This window comes from Semicossyphus pulcher, unplaced genomic scaffold (assembly GCF_022749685.1).
Source record: "Semicossyphus pulcher isolate SPU_LCO1_2020_fin unplaced genomic scaffold, fSemPul1.0.p SCAF_7, whole genome shotgun sequence".
Lineage (NCBI taxonomy): Eukaryota > Metazoa > Chordata > Actinopteri > Labriformes > Labridae > Semicossyphus > Semicossyphus pulcher.
In genome coordinates, this window is record NW_027211748.1 from 17,281,281 (window position 1) to 17,309,132 (window position 27,852).

Sequence of the window (27,852 nt, forward strand, 5' to 3'; positions counted from 1 at the left end):
GTCAGTCAAAGCTGGTGTTCTCTGTAATCGAAGCAACAATATCTGAAATTGGCGCCATAGCTGTGGAGAAAGTTGTACAAACAGCTTGTGGTTTCACCCATTCTACATTCCTACAACACCCAGCGTGCATTGCGACCCTCCCTCTGAAAGGAACGGCCCAGCGAGAGATGCTGGAGTGAAATACTACCGTTTCACTGCAGGCAACGGCTCAGAGCGGTACAGCATCTGAAATAGGACGAGAATATACCGGAGGATCGTCTAAAAAATCTTCAGGTCTGCAGTCTACATTTCAAACCTGATGATTTTGAACAAGACATGACATCGGAGGTGGGTTGATTTTGTTGCCACTAGGGGGCAGAATAATTCAAAAACAAGCTTCTAGATATCTTGACATATTGTTGACATGTTAGGGCTAACATGCTAGCTACCTTTACATCTAAAAAAATACATTTTAATCACACTAAAATATGGTTTCTTGTCACCTGACAAATGTAAAACCAGTATTCGACGGTATTTTAGCTCTGGTTTGGCCTTCAACACCAACTGTGAAAAATAATCAGTGGTTAAACTGCTAGACACTAAACTTTTCTCAACAGCCACCTGCTACATTGGGTTTATCCTGGTGTTTTTCCTTCTGTAGCTGATGAGATTCGTGACACTGAACCAAACTGTAAATGTGTCATAAAACAAAAACAATAAGCTTACAGAAGATAACAATCTCAGCAGAGCTGTTCATATGTTATAATTCTTTGTGGCGTCGTCTTTCTTGTTACCCGCCGGATTTCAAACACACATACCACAGTGTGCACAGTAGTCTGTGATTATGGATGTTCAATAAGAGCCCCATTGTGCTGATGAGTTCATAGTAACTAAATCCACCTCAGTGCCCAGGGCTGCCAGAGGGCTCGTCAGGAAACAATGGGCATGGATTACGCTTAAGAGTCTTATTATTATCTCTTCTATCCCAGGTTAAGACCACATAACAGCTGCTGCTCCACTTGGACACTTTGCCTACATCATCACATCCTCTGCAGGGAGAAGGGAACCGCAGTGAGGCTGTCTGCTCAGGCATGCAGAGGTTGTTCTGTAAACGTGAAGGGAAATATCCCATTACAGAGACAGTGGCTGACAAGTCCTCTCGGTCTGTGTGGGTAAACTAATCTCTCAAGAGCTAGAGGGAATGTCATATGAAAACACCATTAATCATGATGACAGAAGGGTAATGTCCTAGGATGTATCGGTGTATTTTGCAATCCTCTCCCCCACTTGTAGTACAGGCTTTGCCCAGGGGAAAGCAGGGCCTTGTTAAAGAGTCCTGCAGTACTTAACTACTGCCTCCATGTGGGTTTAATAAAGAAAGGCTCAGAAAGTAAATGAGCTTAGGTCTGTGCATTAATGTCAGTTTAGTTTATACACAGCGAGTAGATGGAGACATTAGGGCCGCAATAAAACTCTGAATTGCTAAACAAAAGTTGGAGCAGTAAACAAACAGTCTGGTATTATGAACAGTAGTAAAACCAACAGTGGGCTGACTGTTAATGAAATGGGATCAAATGGGATTTAGCAGCCGACATACTTACGTATGTAAGAATATAAGAGTTATTAGTTGGAGGCACAAACTGAATCAAGCAAACATGTGGTTCAGACCCCGACCCACAGAGTCAAACTCAAACATTTCATTGTACAATAAACCTTTAATAAATAGTTTGTCATTAGTTTCCCATATTTACATAATAACCACCATTTACTTATGTTGCCATACTCATTTCTTGGCTAATTTTTAGGCACACAGAGAGGGGGTTCAGGCCACAAACCACGTCGTACTAAAAACAGGAGTGGCTAGCAGGTAAGTCTTGAGAAATATATAATAATAATTGCACCATACAACCAAATAGACCAAGAAGTGGCCGTCTCCTTGAGCAATAAATATATACATTTACTGTACGTACAGGTGATTATTGTACATTTACAGTCTTGGAAGTTGTACGAATGCACATGGGGCTGGTGCAGAATCTTACCATTTGAAGTAGGATCTGAATTTTTGGGTTTACCAATGTGTTGGTCCAATAAATGATAAAAAAAAAAATGATATTCAGAGAATTAATCAACAGAGATAGCCTCCTGTCCTTTCACACCCCCTCTGAAATAATAAAAACTGACAGGTTTAGTCAAAATGTTGAGGGTACAGTGTGGTCAACATTTACAGCTCAGCTTGGAACATTCAGTGACTTCTGTTATGATCTACTAAAAATTAGCTTATCAAATGTAACTACCCACGACGAAATGCTTGTTATCAAATGAAGATGGAGAAACAGACAGATCTGATAATTTACCATTTGGCCACAATGTTGAAAAGATTCCTTAAAATGACAGGATGAAGTTTTAAAAAAAAAAGCTATAAAAAAAATAGCATTAAAACTTAAATCTTCAGCCAAAGAAATTAAGACAAGCGAAAAACAAAACAAAGAAAATAATAACCAAATCACTCAAAGTGCCCAAGCACACGTACACACACAGTATGAAAAAGCAAACCAAAACAAATTTGGCACAAAATATATGACGCACATAATTCTTCAGATAGATGTTAAACCCAATTTAAGCCTCGTTCCCCCTCAGCTTGTAATTTGGCTGTTTAAATGCACTTGGGGCATTTTTAAATTAATGGTTAAAAATCACAACCAGGATCGTTTACTAGCTGCTGACGTAGTTTGAGAACAAAAAGGGAACACAGTGTCACTCATGCAAAGCACTGAAATAAACAGGCTCGACCAATATTATCCAGTTATGGAGCTGCAGGAGGTTTAGACCTGCGGTTCATGTTCAACCTACGCCACCTACAGGCAAGAAGAAGAATAACAGATACTACAGTTTTCACACACAGGCTCTGTCTCGTGAGCATATTTAGGTTTCACATTTCTTTACAATTTAATGTTTTACAGAGTTCACAAAGCTCTTAATCTCGTCATGTAACCTCTGACATTAACGCTGCTCTTTTGGTTACTGTGTAGAGATGTAATATCCACCAGAGGGTAGAAAGGAGGATGATTTTTATCAGTGCACATTATGGCGTTTATTTTTTAAAAGTAGATTTCGTTGGCTTTATTTTGGTTGATAGGGTGTTGTTTCCTTTTTTTAATGCATGAACAGATTAAATCTTGAGCACTGAATGATTGCATATTTTTACTTTAGCTTTGTTTGTAAAAACCTGCAGCTTTAACATCTAATAAAACGAGAGCCTTCCTTTGCCTGCAGGGGGCACCTACAAACTGAACTACTGTTGCGACGGCCGTCTTTCGCTCTAGGTGGGGCAGGTTGGCATATGCAGACCCGGAGAATCTGAAGACGCCTGTTCTTATGAGCTGCTTCACATTACAAGTCGACTATCTGTGGTTAGTTTCTGTATGAAAAAGGGGCAGTGCCTTTTGATAACTGTAACACTACAAATGTGAAGGATTCTGTGAAACTGTTTCATAGTTCATATTCAGTAGAAATCTTAATCTCCGCTTGACCTTTGAATTACCTACTGCATCAGCATGAGTGATAACCCTAATGATATTAATTCAAAGACTCCGTATTAACAGTCAGTGCAGACACTGTAGTTCTGACGGCTTTTAAAAATCAAAACATGGTTCTGTAAGCTGTAACCACTGATGGCGATAAATGTCGGGAAACAAAGCAACAGGGAGGGCATGAAAACAAAAAGGAATAAAAAGTGTGTAACGGCTCCGATGGGAGCGATAGCGTAAGATTACAGAGCCTTCTCAGACCTGGGTCTTCATACAGGTTACGTAATTAATATATATACATTTATATATATATATTAAGTCACTTCGAGGCAACGTTTGTTTGTTGAATAAGAACGTGAAGCACAACTAGCCTTCAGTTTGAACAGAGAAAAATATACAACCCAAACTGTACTACTTATCTAGAGAATGGCAAGTAAACATTGAAAAAAGTGGTCTCTCTGCACTCTCTGTAAGAAGTGTGATGTCTGAACAAAACGTGGTCTAAAGAAGCTTCTTATATCTGGTTGACACTTCCTAACATAAAATTAGGCAGCGCCTCTTAAGCATTGGTCTGAGAGTCTCCCCTCACAGGTCTACAGTTGCTGTTCTTCCTCGCTGAGCACACAGAGGAAGAACTGTGTTCCCTTCTTCGATGCTTTAACAGAGCTGTAGTTGCAGCGACATCGATCTGACCAGCTGTTAGTTTAAAGACCAGAGAAGAAGTGCTCAACTAACTGTTTGTTTCACTCTCGTTGGACAAACAGGCAAAGTTGCCACTTTACTGGCTACAGAGGAAAATGAAGAATCACACAGGGATTTAGTAACTTTTGAGATAAACCCCACTCGCACTCTAAACCAATTCACTTTTGTTCTGTTTAACACCAGTCGGGGGCAAAGCTGTTGCATACTCCGCTCTGTTACTGCTTTAAAGAAACCAAAGATTAGAGTCCAGCTCAGCCAAGCCACACACGCCTCTCCACTGCAGCCCGAAAAAAACAGTTAACACGCTCTCTTCACACAGGGTCTTTAGAGAGTCCTCACAATACCCTGCTTTAAAAAAAGAAACTGGCTGCTGAGGAAGGAGTGCCCACTTTGTGCTGTGGACACAAACACCTCTTCACGGCACTCAGTCTGATGTGTGCCTGAGGCGAGGGTGTGTCCAAAATGTGTGTATCTGTCCATGTGTGCGGGAGGTTTTTGGGTTGGAGCAAAAGGTGTCTGCCCCCCTTAGCTGAGGTTATACGCTGCTGTCCTCCAGCAGCGGCTCCTTGCCTTCCGCCCCGCTGCCCTGAGGGCTGTGGGAGTGACTCTGTGCCCCGTTGCTGTGCTTCTTATAGGCGCCGGGCCGCATGCCGGGCCCCGTGTGCTCCGGGATAAACAGGGCCACCAGCAGAGACAGCAACACTGAGCATGCTCCAAACAGGAAGGGAGGTCCTGGGATGATGGCACTCTGAAGAGGCAACAGAAGAATTATTTGACTAAGCACAGCGAACATATTTGCAACCATGTTTTTTTTAATGTGCAGCAGACTTTGTTCATGCTCACCTCGTCAGTGGGGTTGGCCATGTTGGGTTTGGTACCTTTGTCTGAGCCGTCAGTGTCGGTCAGCTCCACGTGGAACAGGTAGAACACAAAACCGTAAAGAGCAGGGCCCAAACCGTTACAGAGGCCTCGAATCCCTGTGATCATCCCCTGGACAACTCCTGTAGGCAGACAAATATAAAATGAACACGTCAGGAAAATCTCTGATAGATCCTACAGTACAGCTGTTTGTCAAGCAAGCAATAAGCACTTTTTTGTCTTCGGCAAATTGAAGGCAAAGCAGACAACATAATCATTAAAGCATATTTCAGAGTCAAGTGGGACCACTTAAGCCTGTAGAATATAGCAAGTAAGAGATATAAGCACTTGTGTTCATCCCTCCTCTTTCTGGTATATTAGATTGGATTGCTTGAGCAAAGATGTCCGCAAAGTCAACACATTGTGGGCTAGGTATTGAGCTACAATTTCATTTATGGTGTGGAGGAAATGTATGTCTTTTTTTTTAAGATATTTCTTTTGGCTTTTGCCTTTATTCATAGGACAGCTGAAGAGAGACAGGAAATATGGGGAGCAGAGAGTAGGGGATGACATACACCAAATGATCGGCAGACCAGGAGTCAAGCCTGCGATCGGTGCGTCAAGGACTGTAGATGTATAGAGCACCCTGTGCCTTTAAAAAAACGGTATTACAAGTTAATAGTTGAGAAACGTACCTTGTTGGTCGGGGTCTGCGTTACGGGATACAATGGCGCTGATAGCAGGGAAAGTGATGCTGGACATGGCGGCAACTGCTCCAGCAGCCCACATCATCCTATGACCAACAACAACACTCATTAGTTAAGGATGCAACAGAATCTATTTACCTTTCAAAAATTGAATACAAGAATGCCCTTCAAGGTTAATTAAAGATGATTAAGCTTACAATGATTCAACCCTTGTATTTATATCAAACTGCAGCTTTAAATTAAGCAGTGAGTCCAAAAGGTCAGAGCTAGGTTTAGATGAAGCTAATATTCCTATAAGACATATAAAACAATGACTGTGATGAGCATTTAGGTTTTCATATTTGTGTTATTTCTATAGTAATTCTAAAGGTAGAGAAACTAGATGCAATGGACCTTGAAAAAGGACCTTAATATATAATACAGCCAATTTGACCTTTATTTAATGTAATTTCTTGTGTATTGATCAAAGCAAAGAGGAGCCACCTGGAGACGTGTGGTGAATGTTTTCTCTCAGAATCAATAGATATTACGGTTGCTCTGCCTCCGGGCCAAAACAAGAAAGACAGGTGGAGTTGTTATGATCTCACCTCGAGAGAAATGAAACTGATAGTGTGGCCTGTTTGTGTGTGGTGATCGTGTTGTTCTGGTGACAGCATCTTTTGTCATATTCACAGGTGAATAAACACAGAAGAACCTGTTTTTGTTTTAAAAACTTTTGTTTGCTTGTTTCGAAAAGGCACTGAATCACAAACTGCAGTTTCACAGGCAGTAAAAATGTCTCTGCATGTGTTGAAACTGCAAAAGTAATGTAGCATTTAATCATCAAACTAAATCTTTTATGATACAAAACTGTATTGATGCCTTTAATTGATTCACAGCTATCAGATAACAGTGTCACCACCCAGCTTGCAGCAGTGCTACTGACTAAGGCTATGCTGCCCTCTGGTGGTTTGTCAGGGCATTACAACAATAATAGACAATAACAAGGAACTAATTCTTTAAATGACAATAATGTCTGTATATGTAAAGTATTCACTGAGGATGTTTATCATTCACATTTTTATATTCTGATTATACATCCTGGTTATAATCTGCCTGTGCTTAAAGCTCTTGGTGTACTATTTGAGCAATAAAGGAAACAAAAGTAATGCAGATGGATGCAAAACTCCTTAATGAGTATCTGGTTAATAGTCTTTGTGGTCTCTGTTCCTTTGAATGAAGGTAGTGTAAAGGCATGCGAGTGTGTATTTGAGAAACGAGGTGCGGAGGTTGAACTGACCAGGGCTGAGAGCCGAAGCCGTACCACGCCAGCTGGAGGATCTGGAAGCCGAGGCCGAGCAGGATTGTGTTCTTGTTCCCTATTGAGCGCATCAGGATCCCCAGCACCACCGTCTGGAAATTCACAGGTCATACAACACAGCTTAAAGTTCTGCAGCAAATATTTTTTGACAGACAGACAGAAATCTTACATACAGCAATATGCTATTTAACACTTGCGCTAGCTAAATCTCAAACAATTTATTAGTAAACGGAATAACTTTTTATTGACTTAACAAGCAATTTGTTGAGCCTATTAATTCTGTCTACTCCTTACACACAATAGTTCTCTTAGTGCTTGAGGAGGGATCTGTCATCTTTATCTCTCCCTTTCCTAAGCCAAACTTTGGATGTAAGAATGAAGGATTTGGGAAGCGTGACAGTGAAGCACTTGGTGATTTTGGGGTGAATGACATCAAGTTGTCAGCTTGGGCTCAGGGGAAATATATTTTCTTCCAGTAAAAATGACTAAGATTAACAATATTGCAACACAAAGTGGCGACAGTTTAATATATATTGATATAACATGTTATTCTACAGTAAAAGTGTTTATTTTCAGTACCTGAGCTAGTATTGAGAGGATTCCCACCACAGCGATAAAGGCAGCCACTGTCTCTGATGAGAAGCCTATGACCTGAGGGTACAAGAGCATTAAGATAACGCAGGTTAGGACAGGACGAGAAAAACAGTCAGAGACAAAACACGTTCCACAAACACAAAACCGTCGCCCATTTTTCTCTGAACACGATTGAGGGAGCGGGTTTGTTGTGGCCTTTTGTAAGAAGATGTTTACTGCTGCATCTTGGAACAACAGAAGTGCTTCTCTTTCTCCTCTTCTTGTTTCCTCAGGTGTATTTAGGTCAGATATGCAGCAGCAGCAGTAGGGCAGCTGGTGCGAGGTGCGTTTAATTTATGACAATGAATGAGGAGAGATATAGGATGTAGCAACGTCAGCAGAAAGGGGACAGGGAGGCCTGTAGAGTAATGTTAGCTCCAACGCTCCAGAAATACTTTCCTCTCTTTTCCCAGGATGGTTGCAGAGACTGTTGTATTAGTGCGTCAGACTTGCCCGACTGGTTCCTCTAATACTGTTTACACTCTCTAAACAATTCCAGCAGTTTGGAAAAGGAGATCACACCTTGTCAGTTCGTGTCGAAGCTTCCAGGAGCGTACCATTCTTTCATACAGACATTCACACACAATTTGGGGAGTATTCTTTTCCCCAAGGACATTTCTAGATACAGACAGGAGGAGCCAGGGATCAAATTACAGATCTTCCAATAAGTCGACAGCCTGCTTTATCTCCTAAACCACAGCTGCTCTATAACGACTTAAAGTGTCCATTTCTTCCTACTTGTGTTTTACAATACAGAAGTTTTCCTGCATTAGCATTTTGCTGAGACTCACTTGAACAGGCTGCTCAGCAAACCTGCTGATCCCATCTGTAAGCCATGTAGATGAAAATGTTTGTTTGGCAAATTTCCCCCCCAAGTTTCTCTCTGTACTGAGATTATTCCCTTGAGTTTCCAAAAGCGAATCCAGCCTTTCATTAGCAACACAAACGATGCTAACCTGTGACGCTGTCGTCATATTTTCATTCTCAATTTAACACCCACTCTGCCTAACTCGCAGAGAAAGAGCTGTTGGTGTTGACTGTGAATACAACAATTTAACCTCAACATTTGGATGAGTAGGTGCTTCTACTTGTTTGTATGATCCCGCCTTTTATTCTGTCCTCTGTGGAAATTGATAAACGCTACCTTTACAATCCCAGAAGGTGTTTTATGTTGTTCAACCAGCAGAAAATAAACAACAAGCCAACTATAAACAAATACATGAAGTTGTTTGTAAATATGTAGGCAGGAGGAGCAGTGTGTTACCTGTCTGAGATAGAGGAAGAAGCTGGAGTACTGGCCGGCCTCGGGGAGGTAGGAGAGAAACACTGTGATACAGATGAGGAGCACCGTGGAGTCCTGGCCCACCTTACGCAGAGACTGAGGAAGAGAAGAGCAAGATTGGATAAGCTAATAAAATAAGATAATCATTTATTGATCCCCAGTGGGGAAACTCAGGTGTTGCAGCAGCACAAAGACAAATGTGACAGTTATGGGATAAAGTGACATGGTATCGGTAATAGCAGCAACATTTAGTAAGAAATAGTTAAACTAGTTGTAAAGCTTAACAATTTTAAACAAGCTACCCTTAATAACAAGACATGTTTACTGCTTAATGTTCAGCCATAAACACAACAAATATTTTAACTGTTGATGATGTCATGTAAACAAATACAAGCTTTTATTTGCAATTACTTTAATTAATGTCAATCTAACTACAATTCATTTGTGTGTGTCAGACATTTGTTTGTCAATTACACACAGTCATACTGCAAGCAAATAATGAAGTGATGTTTTATCAGCTTAAAAGAGCAGAAGGTGTAAATACAGCAACATAATTAGTTTGAAAGCAAATATTAGCATCTGACTTTTGTTATGCTGCTGTAAAGTACAGATGCACAGGATGCCATGACGTCACTGCTGGGCGTTGTTACCGGTTCAAGAGTACACTTCTGACCACACCCAGCCACTCCTTTCAGTACCGCTCGATGTGGTCAGATGTGAAGCATGTATGAAATTACAACAAGATAACCTACAGTTGTTTCCCATATAACTATCATCCCTAAAGCTACAGCATTACTCTGCTACTAACATTACAATATATCATGAGAGAATCTAGTTAAGCATCACAGCTAAACTAAAGAAGCTTAAAATTTAAAAAAATATCTGATAAGATGCACAGCAGTCAAATGCTGCTCAGTTGGAAACAACCTGTGTATAACCCTGGATCATACTTGACAGAGAATCATAAACAAAGAGTACTGCGTTGTTACTCACAGCGAAGGGGTCAGCCTGCTCCCAGGAGATGGGTGCTCCCCATGACGCTGGCCTCATCTTCTCTGGCAGTGACTCCGGTACGGCCACCAGAATGAAGCAGATATCGAGCAGGGCGATGGCTGTGGCCAGGATCACCACCAAGGTGTCACCGTAGGCCACAGACAGGTAAGCTCCGATGGCCGGGCTGGTGACCAGGCTGGCTGCAAAGGTAGCTGATACCTAGAGGGACGGAGAAGAGGGGAGGACAAACAGGAAGTGATTAATCTTTTATTTCATGCAGTTTTTAACGGTTTTAAAAAGTCATACACAGATGCAGGCTTCTCCGACAAAGGCCTCCCTTATTACATAATCATTCTGGAGGTGTTGAAAGACCCATTATTGTAAAAGGGCAACAATCTGCTTACCAAACCGTATGCTGTGCTCCTCTCATGCTCCTGCGTGATATCTGCCACATATGCAAAGATCACAGAGAAGGTGACGGCAAAGACGCCGGACATGGAGATGACTGCAAAGTACCACCTGAAAGAATAAAATAATTATTTTGGTGAAGAATTTTATTCTTTTGTAATACACTAAATTATATTGTATAGTGTTAGAGCCAACACAGGACAAGACTTCACCTTAGATCTAAAGACAAGACTGAAAAGTGTTTTACACTCACCATGGGCTGATCTTCATTAGTGGAATGGGCGCACAAGTGAAGAAGACCGTTAGCAGCAAGAAGGACTTGCGTCCCCATACGTCCGACAACGCTCCGATCAGCGGAGCGCTCAGAAATGATAATAGGCCCTGGAAGTGAAAGGATGGAGAGAGAGAGGAGGTCAGAGAGGGCTGTGGATGTTTCAATGCATAACTTTCGTTTTCTTGAGGATTTTAAATTGCATTTATTTTTTTCCTTTTTTTATATTTTAGAATAAAGTTAAAATGTTGACAATAATGTTAAAATGTCCAAAATATAAATGTGCTTCTCAAAATGCAAAAAATAATCCCTTTAAAAATCATTCACTCCATTTCATTTTATTATCAACATTTCAACTTCAATCTTGACATTTTATGTGTTTCCGACATGTTAAATTAATTCTTGACATTTCCACTTTATTCTCAGTTTTTTCCCCCAATATATATTTGTGTGGCTTTTTGCCTTTGCCTTATTTGATAGGAGAGTGGATAGGAGAGGAGAAGAGCGACAGGACATGTGGGGATTAGAGAGTGGAGGATGATATGCACCAAGTGGTCTGCAGACCAGGAGTCGAGCCTGAGATCGGTGCGTTGTGGACTGCAGCCTCTTCATATGGGGCGCCTACTCTACCGAATGAGCTAAACCAGCGCCCCCTTATTCTCAAAATTTTGACCCGAGTAAATGCCTAACTTGATCAAGTTACAACTTATAAAATCTGTGTGCAGTCCCTTGGAATTCGTACTTCCAGGTCTGAAAGGAGGCAACATACAAAATGTGACTATAATCCATGTACGATGTAACCCGCAGGTCTCACTCAAGTTGAATAACACCAGGCACACTAGAAAAACTCATGAACATTAGTTTGTCCTCTATAGCCATACTGACACAAACACAACCAATAACTTTTCTATTACTTCTATTGTTTGGGCCATTTAAAGTCCTACACATGAAATGTGATGTGTAGTTTCTAATCTGCCAGCTGCAATAGCATGGCAACACTAAAGGTTTCCCTTGTCTAAATAAAGACACGAGGCCTGACAAATAAAGCACCTTAAGCCTACTGGTTTAGAATCTGATTTGAGGTTAAATAACTGGGGAAAATACTGATGAGCAAATGGCCCAACAATGCAGATGATTATAAATGTCCTAATTTGTTGAAATCAAGTTATTTAATATCTGAAATAACAGTTCCATTTTCTCAACATGACAAAACCAATGTTTTTCCTGTTTTTCTCTAGAAGAAGAAAATAATATAAATGATTAGTGTTGATAACTCCAAATCACAACAGCTATTATGTAAAACAAAATATAATATATACAATAAAATAATTAGCAGTATGCACTCTCGAACTATCTTTAGACACACTTTCCTCTAACTGCAAAAGGACTGTCAAGGTGCACTAGAGGCACTTCAATAGGAAGGTGCTTCAATGAGCTATTCTGCAGCCAGCTGGACACCGGCTATAGTTACTGGACAGCTAGCAGGTGTTAACATGTCACTGAGTAAGTGTCGAGCAGGGTGGCGCTGATCAAGAGCACACATGCTCGGCAAAACTTCCACAGACAGTAAAAGGCAGACAAAGTTGCAGTGCTGAGGAAGGTTAGTTTAACAGCAGCTGTAGCTAAAACAACATAAGTAAACAGCCCCCGGCACACATCGCTGAATAATAACACAATCAAATATTTGATCAATCCACAAACACTCACAAATTGCAGAGATGTATAAAGATATTCTCCTCAGCGTCTGTCTTATCTTTAACATACATTTCAAACCACATGACGGTATTGCTTTCTGTTGAGATACAGTTAATGAAACACTAAAGATAACTTGTTCACATACCAGCACCAGTGTTTTGCCAGTTCACATATGTGACTGTTATAGTGCCCTCATTAGAGATAAAACATAGTACCTAGTTGTTCTGTTTGTGTACTGTTGTCTTACCTTGACACCATGGATAAGCCCATTCATCAGGAATGTGTGTTGGGGGAATGTCTGGTGTAATACCTGGAGAACAAACACAGATAACACCAGATGAAACCACTTTATCCTCACAGCCTGCACCGCATTTCAAACAATGTCCCTCAGTGGTTTACGTGTTGGTGTGTCTTTTCTGGGACGTTGCCTGAGCTATGACCCGCCTGTTGAGAAAAGGCCCTAGCAACAAACAATAGCAAACATTTTTGCATGATGAAGCATTCAATAGTTTTACTGGGTTTCACTTTCAGTGCCCAGTTGCGTTGCTGAACACATGAATCGAGGGCTTGAGGATAATGTATAAATGTACTGAAATCTGACAGCCAGCACCACCAACGACAACAGAGTGTCGCCGTTGTATGCAGACAAAAAAATACTCCAAAACCATTAGCATACATAGCAAAAGAAATAGTAGCTGTCCTCACTAACCAATTTCTGCCAGCATGGACAGTACTATTCACAATATGATTCAATGTAAGCCTGAATGAGATTCTTAAGTGCTGCGGATCAGGTGTATAGGCAGGCTCGAATAACTGTCAAATGGTGTGCAGACTTGAGCCCCTTTTACACCGCCAGTTGAAGGCGGAATTATTACGTCTCTGTTAGGTATCGTCTTCTATGTAAAACGCACAGAGGCGAAATGGTGGGGCGAAGACGTTCTGCCTCTGAGCTGGAATCTGAGGTAGTAACAGAGGTGAAACAGGGTCTGTGTAAAGTGCAGAGCCGGCAGGGCGGAACAGCGGTGTGTATTTGAAGCACGCGCTGTTTGTTTTGCTTACGCAACACTGTAAAGCTATGTAAAAACACACACTGGGGCGGCTTTACGCCGACGTTGCTTGGTCTAATGTAAAATGGTAAAGGCTGCATGGCGGCTTCGTCATGGCGCTGAGGCAGAACTGCAGTGTAAAAAGGGCTTCAGCCTACTCAGGGCACCACAGGCATAAACTAATATGGTGATGGTGCAGGCTCACTATAATGCATTAAATGCAAACTGCCATTATGCCTTTCACGCCCATTTATAATGGAGCGTCAGCGCACTATGGTTAACATATAAACAGCCCTTTAACATGGGAGTTGGATCTTGATAATAAGGACGCCCTGATAAATAAATACATTTTCTCCTCGTCTTTAACAAAAATGACCTACTGACATAAATTTAATGAAACATTTCATTGTGATAAGGTTTAACTATATCCCCGAGCCCTAGTTGAGAATCATTAAACTGGTTTCTTTTTAATTTGTAACTTGTGAAGTCAGGTGCCTGGACATTTAGACATTTAACAAATGGTTTTCTCAAACTGGATTGAATGCCAGGACGACTCTGCAGATAAACACTGTTGTCATTCCTCATGTGAGTGCTGAATCCTGTTAAATTTACATATGAACGTTGGTAATAAAAGCAACAGTCTGAATCTGAGTTTGAATTTGAAAGTCTTTTCACTGTCTTTCCAACGGAGTGGTTCAAACTCCTGAACATGTTTTGTATTTTGGCAAAACCCAGTCGTCCACACTCGGCACAAATGCACAAGAAAAATTCACCAGGAGGGAATGAGTGTGAAGGAGGAGTGTGTCATTTTGTTTACGCCGGACAGATTACACACTATCAGCTGTTTGAGCAGCGAATAACCTAAATACTTTCCAATGATTCAAGCTCTGGTTTGCACTACGCTTACAGATGAATTTATGCTATTGCTAGACTGGAGTTCTTTCACTTGTTACAAACTGCTTGATTGTCTGTTTCACAACTGTATACTGAAAGAATATGTGTTCAGCCTCAATGGTGCAAAGGGAAACAGAGTAAAACCACAGAGGTTAACGTCACAGCAGTATTCAATCCTGACATTTAGGGCCTGACTATAAGAGCAAGCTGTACCAGGAGGCAATATAATCCCTTGTATGGGTTTTAGATGACAAATTGTTTTGGTGAGGAACTGCCCTGTTATAAAACTTCATTGCAGACTAGGAAGTACTCAGCATCTGCACTCTGTCAAGGGGGGGCATTTGCTGTTATAATATGATGAAACCTTAAGATAAAGCGCAAAGAGGGCGAGACAGAAGGGGAATCAAACCTGTGCTGTTACAGTTAACCAGGTTTTTAAATCTGAAAACATTAAAAATGAATTATACAGAACTTTTGTTTTTGACCACTTACTTTACAAACACTGTACCAAAAATAAAACCATGAGAAAGTATTAATCAGGTTTACACCAAAACACTGTGTTCTTAAATCCTTTCTTTGCTTGAAAAGTAGGTGAAAGGGGTTTTCACATGGTTAAAATCAATGGGATGTTCAGATCAAAGTCCATAAAGTTAGTGTGCAGTTAATAGGGAGTGCAAGTGTCATTGACATGGAGTGGGAAAACAGAGCCTTTGTTTTAATTTAGAGCATGTGGAGCTCTGACTGAACCACAGGATCTGGTTATTGTTTAAAGGGGAATTGTTTAGCTCATGGCATGGCAAAGAAGAATCCCTGTTCTTCCTCTGGGAGTCAGTTGCCCAACAGGCACAGACTGTGAATGCTCAGTTAGGAAGACTGTTGCTGCTGGATACTAATGAAGCAGTGCGCTCATTGGGAGCAGTGAAGCAGTCCCTCTCATCTTCAGGTGCCCTCTGATTAGTCCAAAATGCAAATCCTGCCTCCGCCCAGGGATCTTGACGGCAACATACCCCCAGTAATTAATGCTTAACTGTTACACATACAACCACCTCTTCAAACAAGACACTGATGAAAAGCATGCATTTCCTCAGCCTGTCTGGTTTACATCATGTGGCTCACAGATGTTTGCACATCATTTTGTTGAGATACTGGAGTCTACCCAGAGTTATTTACACAAGGAGAGAAAAATGTGTACTTAAAAACAAGGACAGGAATCCAATAAAATACTTGCAGCTTGGCTGAAAAATGAAAAAGCTACAGTCAGAAAGAGGAAAACTATTAATACAAAATCCCTGCTGCTGTGAAATAAAGCATCATCATCATCATGAGTCATCTCAGCACTTCACTTACAAATTAGATCTGTTTTCCAGGAAACAGTTTTTTTTAAAGTATTGACAGATGATTTTCTGAAGCCAAGATTTTTGGAATGAAAACATTTCAAATAATGCTGGAGTTGCCTGAAGAAAATACTTAAACCACACTACTCTGTCTGCAGTGCACTGAGGTGAATGTGTTGTGTTTGCCTGGCAGGCATCTGTGCTGTGGCCTGACAACACAAACCAGTGACCCCTCATAAGCCTTTTCAACAAAGAACTGGTGCTCACACAATGCAACTGTTTCATGCCCTTTTCATATTTCTCAGTCCATTAGCACTTGGCAAAACATCGGCTAAAACTTAAACAAAAAAACTGCGTCACACAGGGCCTTGCTCATTTGATTAGGAATTAAATCAGTCATAGACACTGATGGGCCTTGTGTGGTTCCAGTCAATGGAAAAGGCCACTCATTGGATTGCTTTCTGGAGAAGAGAGGTGTGGGCGTATGAATATATTACAAACCATTATGTCAGTTTACATAACAGTGTGTGTATCAGGGCTTACCGTGAGCATCGGGGTGGTAAGGAGACCCCATGCAAAAAACTCCAGGAAGATGACCACCACAGCATGGTATACACTGGGTTCACCGATTCCCTGAGGCTGAAAGGAAACAGAGATGGGATTAGCAAAGGAGCAGCAAAGATTTTTTACATTCATCAAACTGCCTCTTAGTGGTAACACATTAACAGATCGAACCTTAAACTGGAATCTATTTCAAGGCAGCATTCGCCTAATGATGCAACAACTCTGCATCACCTGATCCTGTAGGACTGTCCACAGTTGGGTTATTTCTCTTACACAACTGTGAGAAATTTTGTCATAACATATGCAGTGCTGAATGTTGAGGAAGGATACCTAAACAAGTGTTATACAAGCCAACAATCATATTACATTCTAACACAATAATGACTTTTTCCCCTTTTAAGTCCATTTTAATATGTATTTTTCCTCCTCGTAACTTTGGAAATCTGGTCCAGGTCACAATCACTCAGAACACAATCAGTAGATTTACATCCACACATAATTTAATTGCTGCAAAAAAGAGAGGAAAATGTTTGAACAAGAAATTAACATTATTCATAGTATGTCCCTTAAGGTGACTTAACAAGATGACTAATTGAAAAAACATCTGTATTCTTCAGACAAATAGGAAGTAAAAAATATAATGAAAAATTGCATCATTTTCTACACAGGTGAGCTTTCAAAGAACCTCATGACAAAATATAACTATAAAACATTATATCTGATGTCCATGGCCGGCTACTTTCTCTCCATCTCACTGCTTTTTATCTGTTCCACATCATGAGCTTTGTGGTGCAGCACAGGATCAAATCCCAAAACAAAAAGCGACTAAGACTAATTTAAAAGCAGGCAAACACGGTGGCTGTATTAATCCAGTCATGCTTACTCTAATTACGACATCGATGCGAGTGAGACAACACGGTTAAGCAGTTTACATCATTTGCAATATTAGTTTATTCCTTTATTCTGATTTTAAATTAATTTTGTTGAGTACAAGTAAACGCAAAGAGAGTCAAGTGCATTTTTTTTAATTTAAACAATATATCATAAAAAAAGACTTCATCCATTGTTAAGAAAATCCATTAATATTCATAGATAGAAACCTAACTGTACAATCTCAAAGATAAATAAAAATTCAGTGTTATACTTTACTGGGTCACTCCGTAACAGAGCTATATCTGTAATGAGTAAAACACAAATAGAAATAATTTTTACTCAAATAAAACCCTCTTCACTGCGGCACAGTAAAATCTATACAAGTCTGTTAGGTGTGTAATTGAGCGAGCGTGGATGCTGAGCAGGTACTTTGGCAGAAAACACAGCAAGGTGTGACAATTGTGGTGAGATTAAAGTAGGCCAGGGCCACCTTAAAAAAGAGAGTAACTACAAATTCACTCTCTCATGTGGTTTGTCATTTCCCCACGTGGAGATTCCGAAAGCATCACACAAAATCAGTCTACAGTTTGGGTGTGACAGCAAATCTGTGGAAACCCCCTCCCATTTTTGTTCTATGATATGGCTATGATCACACCTCTTGCTTTGCTAAAAACTAAAAGAGGTAGTAGGTGTAACAGTGTAGTTTTATGAATGTCGCAACTTCCTCTTCATTGAATCAATGACCTGCTATATCTTTAGATTTCATATTTTGCTATTAACAAGAGAGCATCCGAGGCTATTGGATGCTCTGGTTGGATGTTGAGAGGGAGATCTTAATGGCTAAGTGGTCAGACCTAGCTGCAGCAATACTAGCGAGGCAATAATAATGATCTGAAATCAGGACCTAATTGGAATAAAGCCACATCATGTCAAGTGTTTATCCTGATGACAGCCTTGTGTCAGTAAATATTTTATACAAACAATTAGGGCTGGGCAATATGAATATATATTGTATTGTATTGTATATATATTGTATTTGTTAAACAATATGAAAATGTCTATCGTATGTGTTTATCTATATCGTCTCTATCGTAATGTCACAAAACCAGCGGCTGAACTGCTTAATGGCAATTTAACGTCGCTTAACGCTTCACGTTCTAATCCTTGCACGTGGAAGTGATATAGGATGTTGGTCATATTGCCCAGCACTAGAAGCAATACTAAGGAAGAACAACAGTTTCTGGTTCTCTCCATTATCATTACAACCCTGTGTGTCTTCATATGGATATCCAGCATGTATAGCCTAGCTTTCCAATTTATTATATAACCAGCACCGGTGCCTCACTGTATTTATAACAATCCCAGCATACTCACTGTTTGCCAACAGCCTAATTAGCAACAGTCATCACTCTCAACATCTAAGGGATAAAAAAACAGGAATCCCAGATGAGTTATTTGAATAGGTGATCTGCCTATTAAGGAAGTTTGTTGAATCCAGTTGACGGTATCTTAGGGGCAGATTTAGTAAAAATGTGTTGAAGAAACATCAAGTCCTGACTGATATCTAAACAGTCTTTAGAACCATATTCTGAACAGCCTTCACATACATAAAAGATACGTTAGACACCTAGTGTTAGTGGTGGCAGTCACCGTTTTAACTGGAGTGTTGACTTAAACGTTGTGTTTACTTGTGTTAAGCGTTGCCATACTCGGTGTTTAAATGTCTTGCCTTCGCTAATTTACAAACCAAATTATCAAGTAGGTCTCTCTAACATTGCCTGACAAGTTACCTTAGAATGTATCTTAAACAATTAGCAAGGCCATACAAAAGTAGCTCAAAGCTAGCTAAAAATATTAACTGTTTATCGTAACAGGGCAAAAATAACCCCAATTAAACACATATGCTAGTGAGCTAACGTTGACCTAGCCCCAGTTTGTGCCTCATAATGATGCTCTGTCACACGAATTTTTCACAAGATTTGATCAAGCGTGAGATACTGTTAACATTAAGAGCTGGTTTAAGTTAGATAAGATACCATTCAGGATAAACGATTCACTTTGTGGAGATATTAAAATAGAAAAACACAGCCAACGCTAACATTAGCCAGCTAACGTTACCTGAGCTGACGTGTAAACGACGGCTAGCAAGCGTAGGCCGCTCACATTAGCTAAGCTAGTTTGTAGCTAGCTATGTTAGCCAGTTAGCGAGGCGGACCCAGCTAACGGTTAACATTATTCGCTAGGTCTAACCATCGAAGACAGAAAGACAAATAACAAATGCCGCGTTGACTGTTACATTTTAATGAAATAAACAAAACTGCTAACAAACTTCAGTTGTTTAGGGGCAGTTTAGCTAAGTGGCAAGCTAAGTTAACGAAGATAAATAAATATTTAACTCACACTTCCTCCATCTTTTATTATAATTTTCTTAGCAAGAAGAATGCTGCGGTTCAGCCGCTTTTTCTTCTTTTTCTCCCCCGTCATTGTTAACTTATGTCCATTCTTGGTGTCAGAGGGTCATCGTTGCACCTATCGAAAGTAAAATATTCTACTGATTTTGGCTACTACGCTCATAACACCTCGGCTCCAGGCAGCTAGCAGCGGGCTAACTGATGATTTCTCTTCCCCACCTCACTGCAACCCGTCTTCCTGAACCAAACATTAGCCCGCCCATCCACATCAATCCCGCTCACTCATTGGCTGAGTGATGATACAACACTCGAAATGGTACATCTGATTGGTTTAAAAAAACGTTGTGCTATTGATCCTCAAATGGTGATTTGTGAACATCACACCGCGGGTTCGATGTACAAAGAGGAAATCCCTTATATGGAGAATGGCTGTGTTTATGAAGAAAGTGTACAAGATGTTCAGCTTCCTCATTTAACAAAAACGGTTCAGTAATAACATAATAAAAAAAAATACATAGAAAACGTGTTTTTATGCGCCCTAACTACAAAATATTTAAAATCCACAGCTCAATTTCTTTAAGGCTTTCAAAAGATTTGTCTAAAATCCCAGACAGAAGACATACAAGCCTCTTTCTAGGAAATTGTCCCCTGTCCAATTTAATTATGTAAATGTGATGTTTTAACATCTGTGCCTCTTTTTATGTAATTTCCTTATTTTAGCTTAATTTCACATATACACCAAACATTGTCTCTATTTCAGCCTCCTGTCTAGGTTGCATAATAAATAAATAAAACAGACCGACGTTTTCACAATACAATAAAAAACAATGAGGAGCAAAACGACCTATTATAAATATCTGTTTTGGTCATGTTGTTACCGGAATAAAAACTTCTTAATCTTAAAATATGTGTAAAATAGCACATTGGCTTAAGGTAATCAAATTAACTGAAACTACTTTAAAACAGCTATTTTGCCAATGGCATGTCATTACAATCTGAGGAGCAATATCCAATATTTTAAGGATAACCAAGAACTATGCAAACTGGAGTCTGTAAACGCATCTCATAATAAGAGTGGTGCTCCCTAAGTTTAAGATTACTGGGAAATAATGTGGAAGGAAATGGTTCAAGATAAAGCCGTTGGTTCTGGAAATCTGCCACAGGATGTGTACAGCTATGAAAAAGTTGAGTGAGTCACGAAAGAGAAACGAAAGTTTGGACTCCTAAAATGAATTCTTAGTAAACAGCAAACTATAAAGCATCACAAATGTAAAATGTTATGATCTAAAAAGAGCACAAGGGGTTCTAAAAATAATTCATGATGAAAATGAATACTGAAAAGTTATGAAATCTTTGTTACATATTTACCCATAACCACATATAATTACCCACTTTGGAAATAACATGTTATTTGCAATACATTGACAATTTTAGAATTACAAAGTAGTTTTATTCATGGTCCCTTTTTTATTATAAAAAATATATCTAAATAACAATAGTGTTCTTACCAATTAAAGACTATGTTAGGTCTATCTAGGTTTGAATTTTTTAAACAAAAGTTTTGACCATAATATGCTAAACAATGATAAGAGACATGTGGCTGTCAAAGCTGCATTAATGGTTACGGTGATTTTGTGTATTACAGCAGGAGACATATGGAAACGGTCAGTTTATTTCAGTTGCTGACAAAAGTCAAACTTAGAGGACGTTCACCTTATGTATAATTCCTACCCCTTATAAAATGTACAAGCATGCATACTTTAAAAACCTACATGCGTAGACAAAATGTTTACTTGGTGAAACCGTACTGCCTTGCCATACTATAAAAAAGTGACAGAGGGAAGTATTTTCAGTCAGTCTAAAAGGCAGCATTGTGAACATTCGCTTTACAGGTGTACTGAATCAACAGTCAGTGACAGCAGTATATGTACCACAGGAAAATAACTGCAGAAACAAAATTCAAAGGCACAAAATGCACTCAAAAAGAGCACAAAATTCAATGTTGCTGTGTTCAACGGAGAAGCACTCCGAGTCTCATTTCATGGCACACTTAAAACATTTTTTTCCCCCCACAGAACACCAATAACTGCCATGAGTACCACATTGGTTCAGCTCAGAATAAAGTCCATTAGTAAAAGAGGTGCTTGTGTCCTCGATTGCTCCTCATCATGTTGTCCTGTTTTTCTCAGATGAAACACATTTGTCAAACAGCTTCACAAAAATGGTACAAAGTACCTACCTATTATAAAACATGTTCTGTTCAAATCTGAAATACATTTAAAATCACATAAAGTGTAGTTGTTTGATAAAAGAGCCACAGTAGTCCTTGCCGTTGGGTCCTGATCTGCTATAAATACCCTGAGAGGACAATCTGTGCGATATAACATTAAATACAAATAAATTCTACAAGCACTTTGTTTCCATAGCAGCATTGATGAATGGAAAAGTCTGTAAAACAAAGTGCACAGTTTCTTTTTTTGACATGAGTCTTCTATAAACACATACTTGAAAATATTCAATTAGTTACAACTTATTGCGTTATGTTCAGGTTAGATCTTCGTCCTCGTCGATGAACGGGATCTCAAGGTCGTCAAAACTCCTGCTGAAAGTGTTGTTGGAGGTTTGTGGTTTGTCTGTTGCGGAGGAGTTGTCTCGGCTTGGCAGGAAGATCATGGGTTGGGAAACATCTGTTTTTTGTCCTGGTGCGAACTCGCTCAGTTCATCATCTGTCAGAGCCATCAGACTTTTGACTCTTTGCGCCAGGTCTGGAGGTTTCGAGGGGCACTCAGGTTTCTGGGTTTTCAAGCGCATGGTCACCTTTCCTGTGAATAAAAACACCAGATGAGTGAACTTGTTTGGCATGAGATTTTTGTACACGCACGCTCCCTTTGTTGGTGTGATACTGTAGCATATTTATTAAAACGGTGAACAAAAGCCACTCGATGTAAGTAGCACAAGTCATTATAATGAGGGCACACATGTAATCGGATCATTTACTCTATTGTGAATACACTCTCAGGGCCTCAACAAAGTGCTTGTTGGATAGTATAAGGCGTCACACAACCAGTTCCCTCAGTTTCATGTAAACAACCAAATGCAAAACTATGGATGTCTTTGATGACAGGCAGAAGACACAGGTCTGTGTCCGGCTTTTTGCCTTGTTCATAGCTTGGGCAGTCCGACAAAAATGTTGCACCTGGCTTAACTTTGAGGATTACAACGACTTGTCATCCAGCAATTGCTGCCATGGCCAATGACCAATCATCACTTTAACTTTATTGTTGAGTTGTCTCGGGAAACCCAGAGGAAGGTGAAAAAACCTTACCTCCCTACTGACCTTCCGAGTCCAGGCTGTCCAGCCGCTCATCTAGGCTGTCTGTGCTCATTGATGAGGACGAGTCCAGGTTGTCATTGTCAGAGTTGTCTTGTTCTAGGTCAGGTAACCTGCAGGCCAAGTCCACCCTGAAAATAACAATACAAAATATAAGTATTCAAACTCATTTAAATACATTATGCAGAGTGCATAAAATAAGAAAAACAAACTTACTTTTCCTGCTTGATGGACTTGATCCTATCGATGAGGGTCCGCTCTGTTTCGTCTGAAGGTATCGGCGGTGGAGCGTCCAGCTCTGAGGGCTTTTCGACAACCTACACAGAGATCAGTGGTTGACAGTTAACTGATAAATGAAGCATTTAATCTATGCCAAAACTGAATGGCTTTTTTAACTACTGTGATCTACTCTATATAATGTTCAGGAGTGGAGCATAAACCATTGGGGGACAGTTGCTGAGTCTGGCTAGAGCTGGCTCTCTCCAAGATGTTAATGGGTGGTATAATATCAATTTATTAATTTTATATAATTTATTTATACTAAGTAATAAACAGTTGCTGGCAGACTCTTGACTGTGAATGTTATACGTTTCTGTATGTTGATATACTTTTTCTGTGGCAGGGTCCATGCTGTCTTGATGCATTATGCATCTTTGCATCCATGCAATATTCCAGCTGTATTGAAAATCTGAATTATTGACAGAGGCTGCTTCACTTGGGCGTCATTTCATAGCACATCTCTCTTCAACCTTGCAGTTTTCTCTCACCGTATTTTGTCTCCTCAGTTTGAGCTGATTGACAGCCAGGGCCTCTGCATATTCCAGCTCCTGGATGTTCTGCATCTTCTCATTGTAGCGTCTCAACTGCTCTGAGATCAGGATCTCCACACACCTGCAGAAAAAAGGTCAGAGATCAATACGCCTCCATGTGCCCAATAACACTATAGACAAGAAAAATAAATAAACAGTGATAATGAAACTTGTTAAAAAGCGGAGAGTTACAGGGGTTTGCATTATAACTTACGTTGTAGTCTTGCCTACATCCTTCATACCAAGGAAGGGGTCATCGACATCCGGTGAGCGAAGGATGCAGGGTGCAAACACAATAGCAAGAGAGCTTGAAGACATCTTATTGTGCTCTTCATCTTTTGCAACTCTAAACACACACAGATTACTGATTATATTACACAAAAAATGACCATGAAGAAGGAAGGGTTCTGTGCGACCCGCATTTTAGAATATAGTGGAAATCATTTTGTACTGGCAACACACATAAGACATAAGTGTTACATATAAAGAGGAGAAATAGCATAAGTGAGTAACAGAGATGTTCCTACCTGACAAGGTGAAAGATGAGCCGCTCTAATGTGTTGTAATTAGCAGGAGGAAGTTCATCAACCTTTTGGTATACAGCTCTTATTCTCTCTGCTTTCTCCGGCAGCTCTGGGGACAAACCAGCACAGTGATCATGAACATGTCAGAGCAGAATTTTTATAATTTATGACAAAAATATCAAAAGCTGGAAAATGTATCATTTTATTCATTAGTTGATTGCCAGAAAAATTAATATGCAAGTTATAAGATAATTAACTGTTTTAGTTGTGTTTCAAATAAAAAATCATGTATATATTATCACTACATCAAAGGTCAATCCACATTCTAAACAACCGTCTACCTCTTGTACAAACCAACCTGATTCACAACCATATTTATCTTTGCACCTTTGCACTCTCTATTGTCTACTGTGTATTGTCTCCTGTCTAGGTCTTTAGTTTTAGATTTACTTTAGTGTCTAAGTGTCTGTTACCTTGTCTAACCTGTTCTTGTTTTTAAGTTTAGTATGTCTGTTTAGTATGCGTGAAAACCCGGAGTCAATTTCCTTGTATGTGCCCACATACCTGGCCAATAAAGCTGATTCTGAAAGAATGCATCATAAGTGAAAATTAAGCTTCTTAAACGCAGGGATCTTCTGTGTGTTTTCTTGTGTTTTTTTATTTTACAATAGAGTATTGTAAACTTAAAATCTTTGGGTTTTGGAGATATTTAGAGACATCATGTCTGACGTCATGTTTTCACTTTTTTCAAACATTTAATAGATAAAGTCATAAATCGAATCAAAGAAAATTATGACAGTAATTAGTCAGAGCCTGCAGTATATGAAAAGGAAAACAAAAAAGGAAAACAAAAAAGGACAACAAATGCCATCAAACCTCTCAGGGTAGATCTACTACTACTCACCCACTGCATTCAGAAAGTCGCTGTAAAGGGAAAAGGTCATGAGGGGATCCGGCAGCTCTCTCAGCCAACGTTTAACCAGACCTGTGATGGTGTGGATCGGGTAGTTCTCTAAACATGCTTCCTCCGGACCTGATGGCAAAAGACAAGAAGAGCCAATCATGGTAATTAATAATACAAGCAACATTTTGTTATATGCTACCTTTCATATAGATTGATGCTGATTGATTTGTTGAGCTTGTCAGACTTGAGCAGGACATTTGTGCAATTTAGGAGGTTTGGGCTGGTGTGCAAGGAATTTCTTACTAGTCTGCAGGATCTGGTGGAGCTCCCTCGCTCGACAGGTTGAGCCAGACTTGCGGTAAATACCCTCCGTGTAAAGGCCGTTCAGCTCCACGTGCATGAGTAACGACTCCACCACTTTGGGCACTGGGTTGGCTTTACTGGTGAGGACACACACCTGCACCCCAAAGTGAAGCGAGCCAGGTACCCTGTCATCCTATCATGAGGAAAGACAAGGAGGGAGGGAGAGGAGTTTACACCAGAAATTTAAGGACGAGGAGTTTTGTATGGTTTTAGAGGTTTTCAATAACAATCTAATTATGTAAAATGATTTAAAATGTTGTTCCTACCTGCCTGGCACACCGCGTCGAACAATCTGTGATGATTTTGCTCAGGCATTTCTTGTGACATATTAACTTGCAAGCTATAATAAAAAACAGAAGAAAGTAAATATAACAGTGTCCTCCTTGTGTTTACATTTTGTGCTGTTGCTTCTCTTTGAACTCACCACTGCACATGTAGGCTTTCTCCATTCCCCAGATGTAGGAGCCACACAGGTCACATGACTGCATAATGTTGACCTGGTACGTGCTGAACAGGTGATCCAGAGGACTATTCGGCTGTAGAGAGGATACACACAGAATGGGATGATTTACTTGGATGAATGATGCAGACAATTCACATTGCAGGTAAAGATATTCAGCTTACACATTTGTCCTTTTTCCTCCTCTTCTTCGCCGTCTTGGTGGCCTGAGAGAAGCCAGAAGCGAGATATAAGAGTGAGTCGAGTGATAATATACTAATTGGTTTGGCTGATTGGCTGTAATCCCCAAATTTACCTTGGTTGGTTCAGACTCTGATTGTTTTAGCTGGCCCCTTATAAAGCCGTCCAGCACAGACTGAAACAAGTTGACCACCAGCGAGACTTCGGACTTCTGCTTGGTTCCTGCAAGTGTGTTCACTTTGTTGTGGTAGCCCTTCATCAGATCTTTGTAGCCGATTCGGGGCTTCTGTTGGTTACAAAGTGCAATGAAAAGTATAGTTAGCGATAACTTTGTACCTTCAAGCTTGTCAATTTGGCTTGTGTGTAAGGCATTCACTTACAATAAGTGACTTCATCAGTAAAATAAATCTACATTTCAACATTTAAAACAATGTAAAGTCACTAGTGATAGCAGAGAGTATTCCAACATGTACAGAACTATATTCCTATAATGAAAATGAATGGTAGACTCGTGCTAGTAATGTGTCTAAGACTTTTCCCCACATAGCCTTTTAACCAGGTTAAGCTTTATGTTGTATAGAGGAAGAAGCTGAACTGACCTGGACAGAGTACATGCCTTTGATGTTCTCTCTGAACTGCATGGTGGCTGTGAGGAAGATGCCCTCGGTTGGCGACAGCTCTTTTATTCTAGTTCGCAGCTCATTCACCTGAGGACAAAGATGAGATGGTTAAATGGGGCATATTTTAGCTATGCAATAAATTTCCTATTATTCTTACGTGCTTTTGAATCACGTTGGTAAAGTTTGTTTCATTTTAAAAATTGTTCACATATTTTAATTTTATTAATTTTCGAAGCCCCTCCTTCCTCCTGTAACCGCACTGTCACTCCAAAGTTGTAGAAAACATGGCTGCTCTAGGATCGGTTATTTGGCCTTATATGTATGAGCCAGAATCGCCAGGAGGAATCGGAATGGTAAGTTGAAATCTTGACTACACAAGCTAGTGCAAGAAGGCAGCCTGAGGTGAACGACGGTGAATGACGATTGAAAACAAGGTTCTACGTAGAAACCGGCAGCTGTTCTGAACGGCCCATTTTAGAGGCGACCTTTTTAAAAATGTATTTCTGGAAAAACACGGAATGATGCAGTTTTCACTTTTTCACTGTGAACAATAAACACCCAAAAATGTGAAACACATGCAAAATATGAGAACATCCATTCAAAAGATATGGCCCCTTTATAGTTTAAGGAGAAAGAGGAGTATGATATGGAACGACAGGGGACGAGTATGTGGCATGTGCCTTAATATTCTTGTTATTACGGAGGGCACAGAAATAGATTATTTTTAAAAGATATAGATAGATCAGCAACTCACACAGTCCCTCCCATGAGAGCTTAATGTGTAATGTTTAATATTTAAAATGTGTTTTTTCGAGGAGGTTATTAGTTTGTGTAAAAGAACTGGACTGCAGTATTTAACACCACTGCAAACAAACAGCACATATTAAGTACAAACCAGCGAGAGCCATATGTGGGTCAAGATTTGGAAGTGCTATAAATAACACCCGACTTGGCAATCTGCTGTGCTCCAGATTCCCCTTATCAGGTGATGGCCTCACCTGATTGCCGAGGAATTCGTCCAGGTTTCGCAGCTCTTTGGTGTCCGTGATCTCACGGTCCAGAGACTGGTTCGACTGCATCACCCGCGTGGCCCTGCTGATCCGAATGGTCGGGTTCCGGCTGACCCGCTCATTGTCCTGCTTTGGCATGTGGTAGGGATTTGGTGTGTAGGTGGCCAAGGTGAC

General features: G+C 40.1%; 2 protein-coding genes across 4 annotated transcripts in view; both read right to left on the reverse strand.

Moving 5' to 3' along the window:
• Positions 1-1,680: 1,680 nt before the first annotated feature.
• Positions 1,681-19,695, reverse strand: mfsd14a2 (major facilitator superfamily domain containing 14A2). The gene is made up of 12 exons (XM_069684998.1): positions 19,467-19,695; positions 16,173-16,268; positions 12,603-12,665; positions 10,643-10,770; positions 10,386-10,500; positions 9,982-10,200; positions 8,971-9,084; positions 7,653-7,724; positions 7,053-7,165; positions 5,762-5,859; positions 5,052-5,209; positions 1,681-4,956 (listed from the first exon to the last, which is right to left on the reverse strand). The coding sequence occupies exons 1-12, from the start codon at positions 19,548-19,550 to the stop codon at positions 4,744-4,746; spliced, it is 1,473 nt and encodes a 490-aa protein (XP_069541099.1). The 5' UTR covers positions 19,551-19,695; the 3' UTR covers positions 1,681-4,743.
• A 1,158-nt stretch (positions 19,696-20,853) lies between these two features.
• Positions 20,854-27,852, reverse strand: part of LOC138611121 (myosin IXb) — a 28,450-nt gene continuing 21,451 nt past the window's right edge. The window contains exons 28-41 of one of the 3 annotated variants that reach the window (XM_069684057.1): positions 27,667-27,851; positions 26,648-26,755; positions 26,164-26,334; positions 26,033-26,074; positions 25,833-25,944; positions 25,675-25,748; positions 25,349-25,541; positions 25,046-25,174; positions 24,145-24,250; positions 23,832-23,963; positions 23,576-23,699; positions 23,025-23,125; positions 22,815-22,939; positions 20,854-22,299 (exon numbers count right to left, since the gene is read on the reverse strand). In XM_069684057.1, the coding sequence (XP_069540158.1) occupies positions 22,022-22,299; positions 22,815-22,939; positions 23,025-23,125; positions 23,576-23,699; positions 23,832-23,963; positions 24,145-24,250; positions 25,046-25,174; positions 25,349-25,541; positions 25,675-25,748; positions 25,833-25,944; positions 26,033-26,074; positions 26,164-26,334; positions 26,648-26,755; positions 27,667-27,851 (1,880 nt within the window). In that variant the 3' untranslated portion in view covers positions 20,854-22,021. Of the gene's footprint in view, positions 22,300-22,802; positions 22,940-23,024; positions 23,126-23,575; positions 23,700-23,831; positions 23,964-24,144; positions 24,251-25,045; positions 25,175-25,348; positions 25,542-25,674; positions 25,749-25,832; positions 25,945-26,032; positions 26,075-26,163; positions 26,335-26,647; positions 26,756-27,666; position 27,852 lie in introns of all 3 variants that reach the window. The other 2 variants (XM_069684058.1, XM_069684059.1) reach the window with 2 other exon arrangements.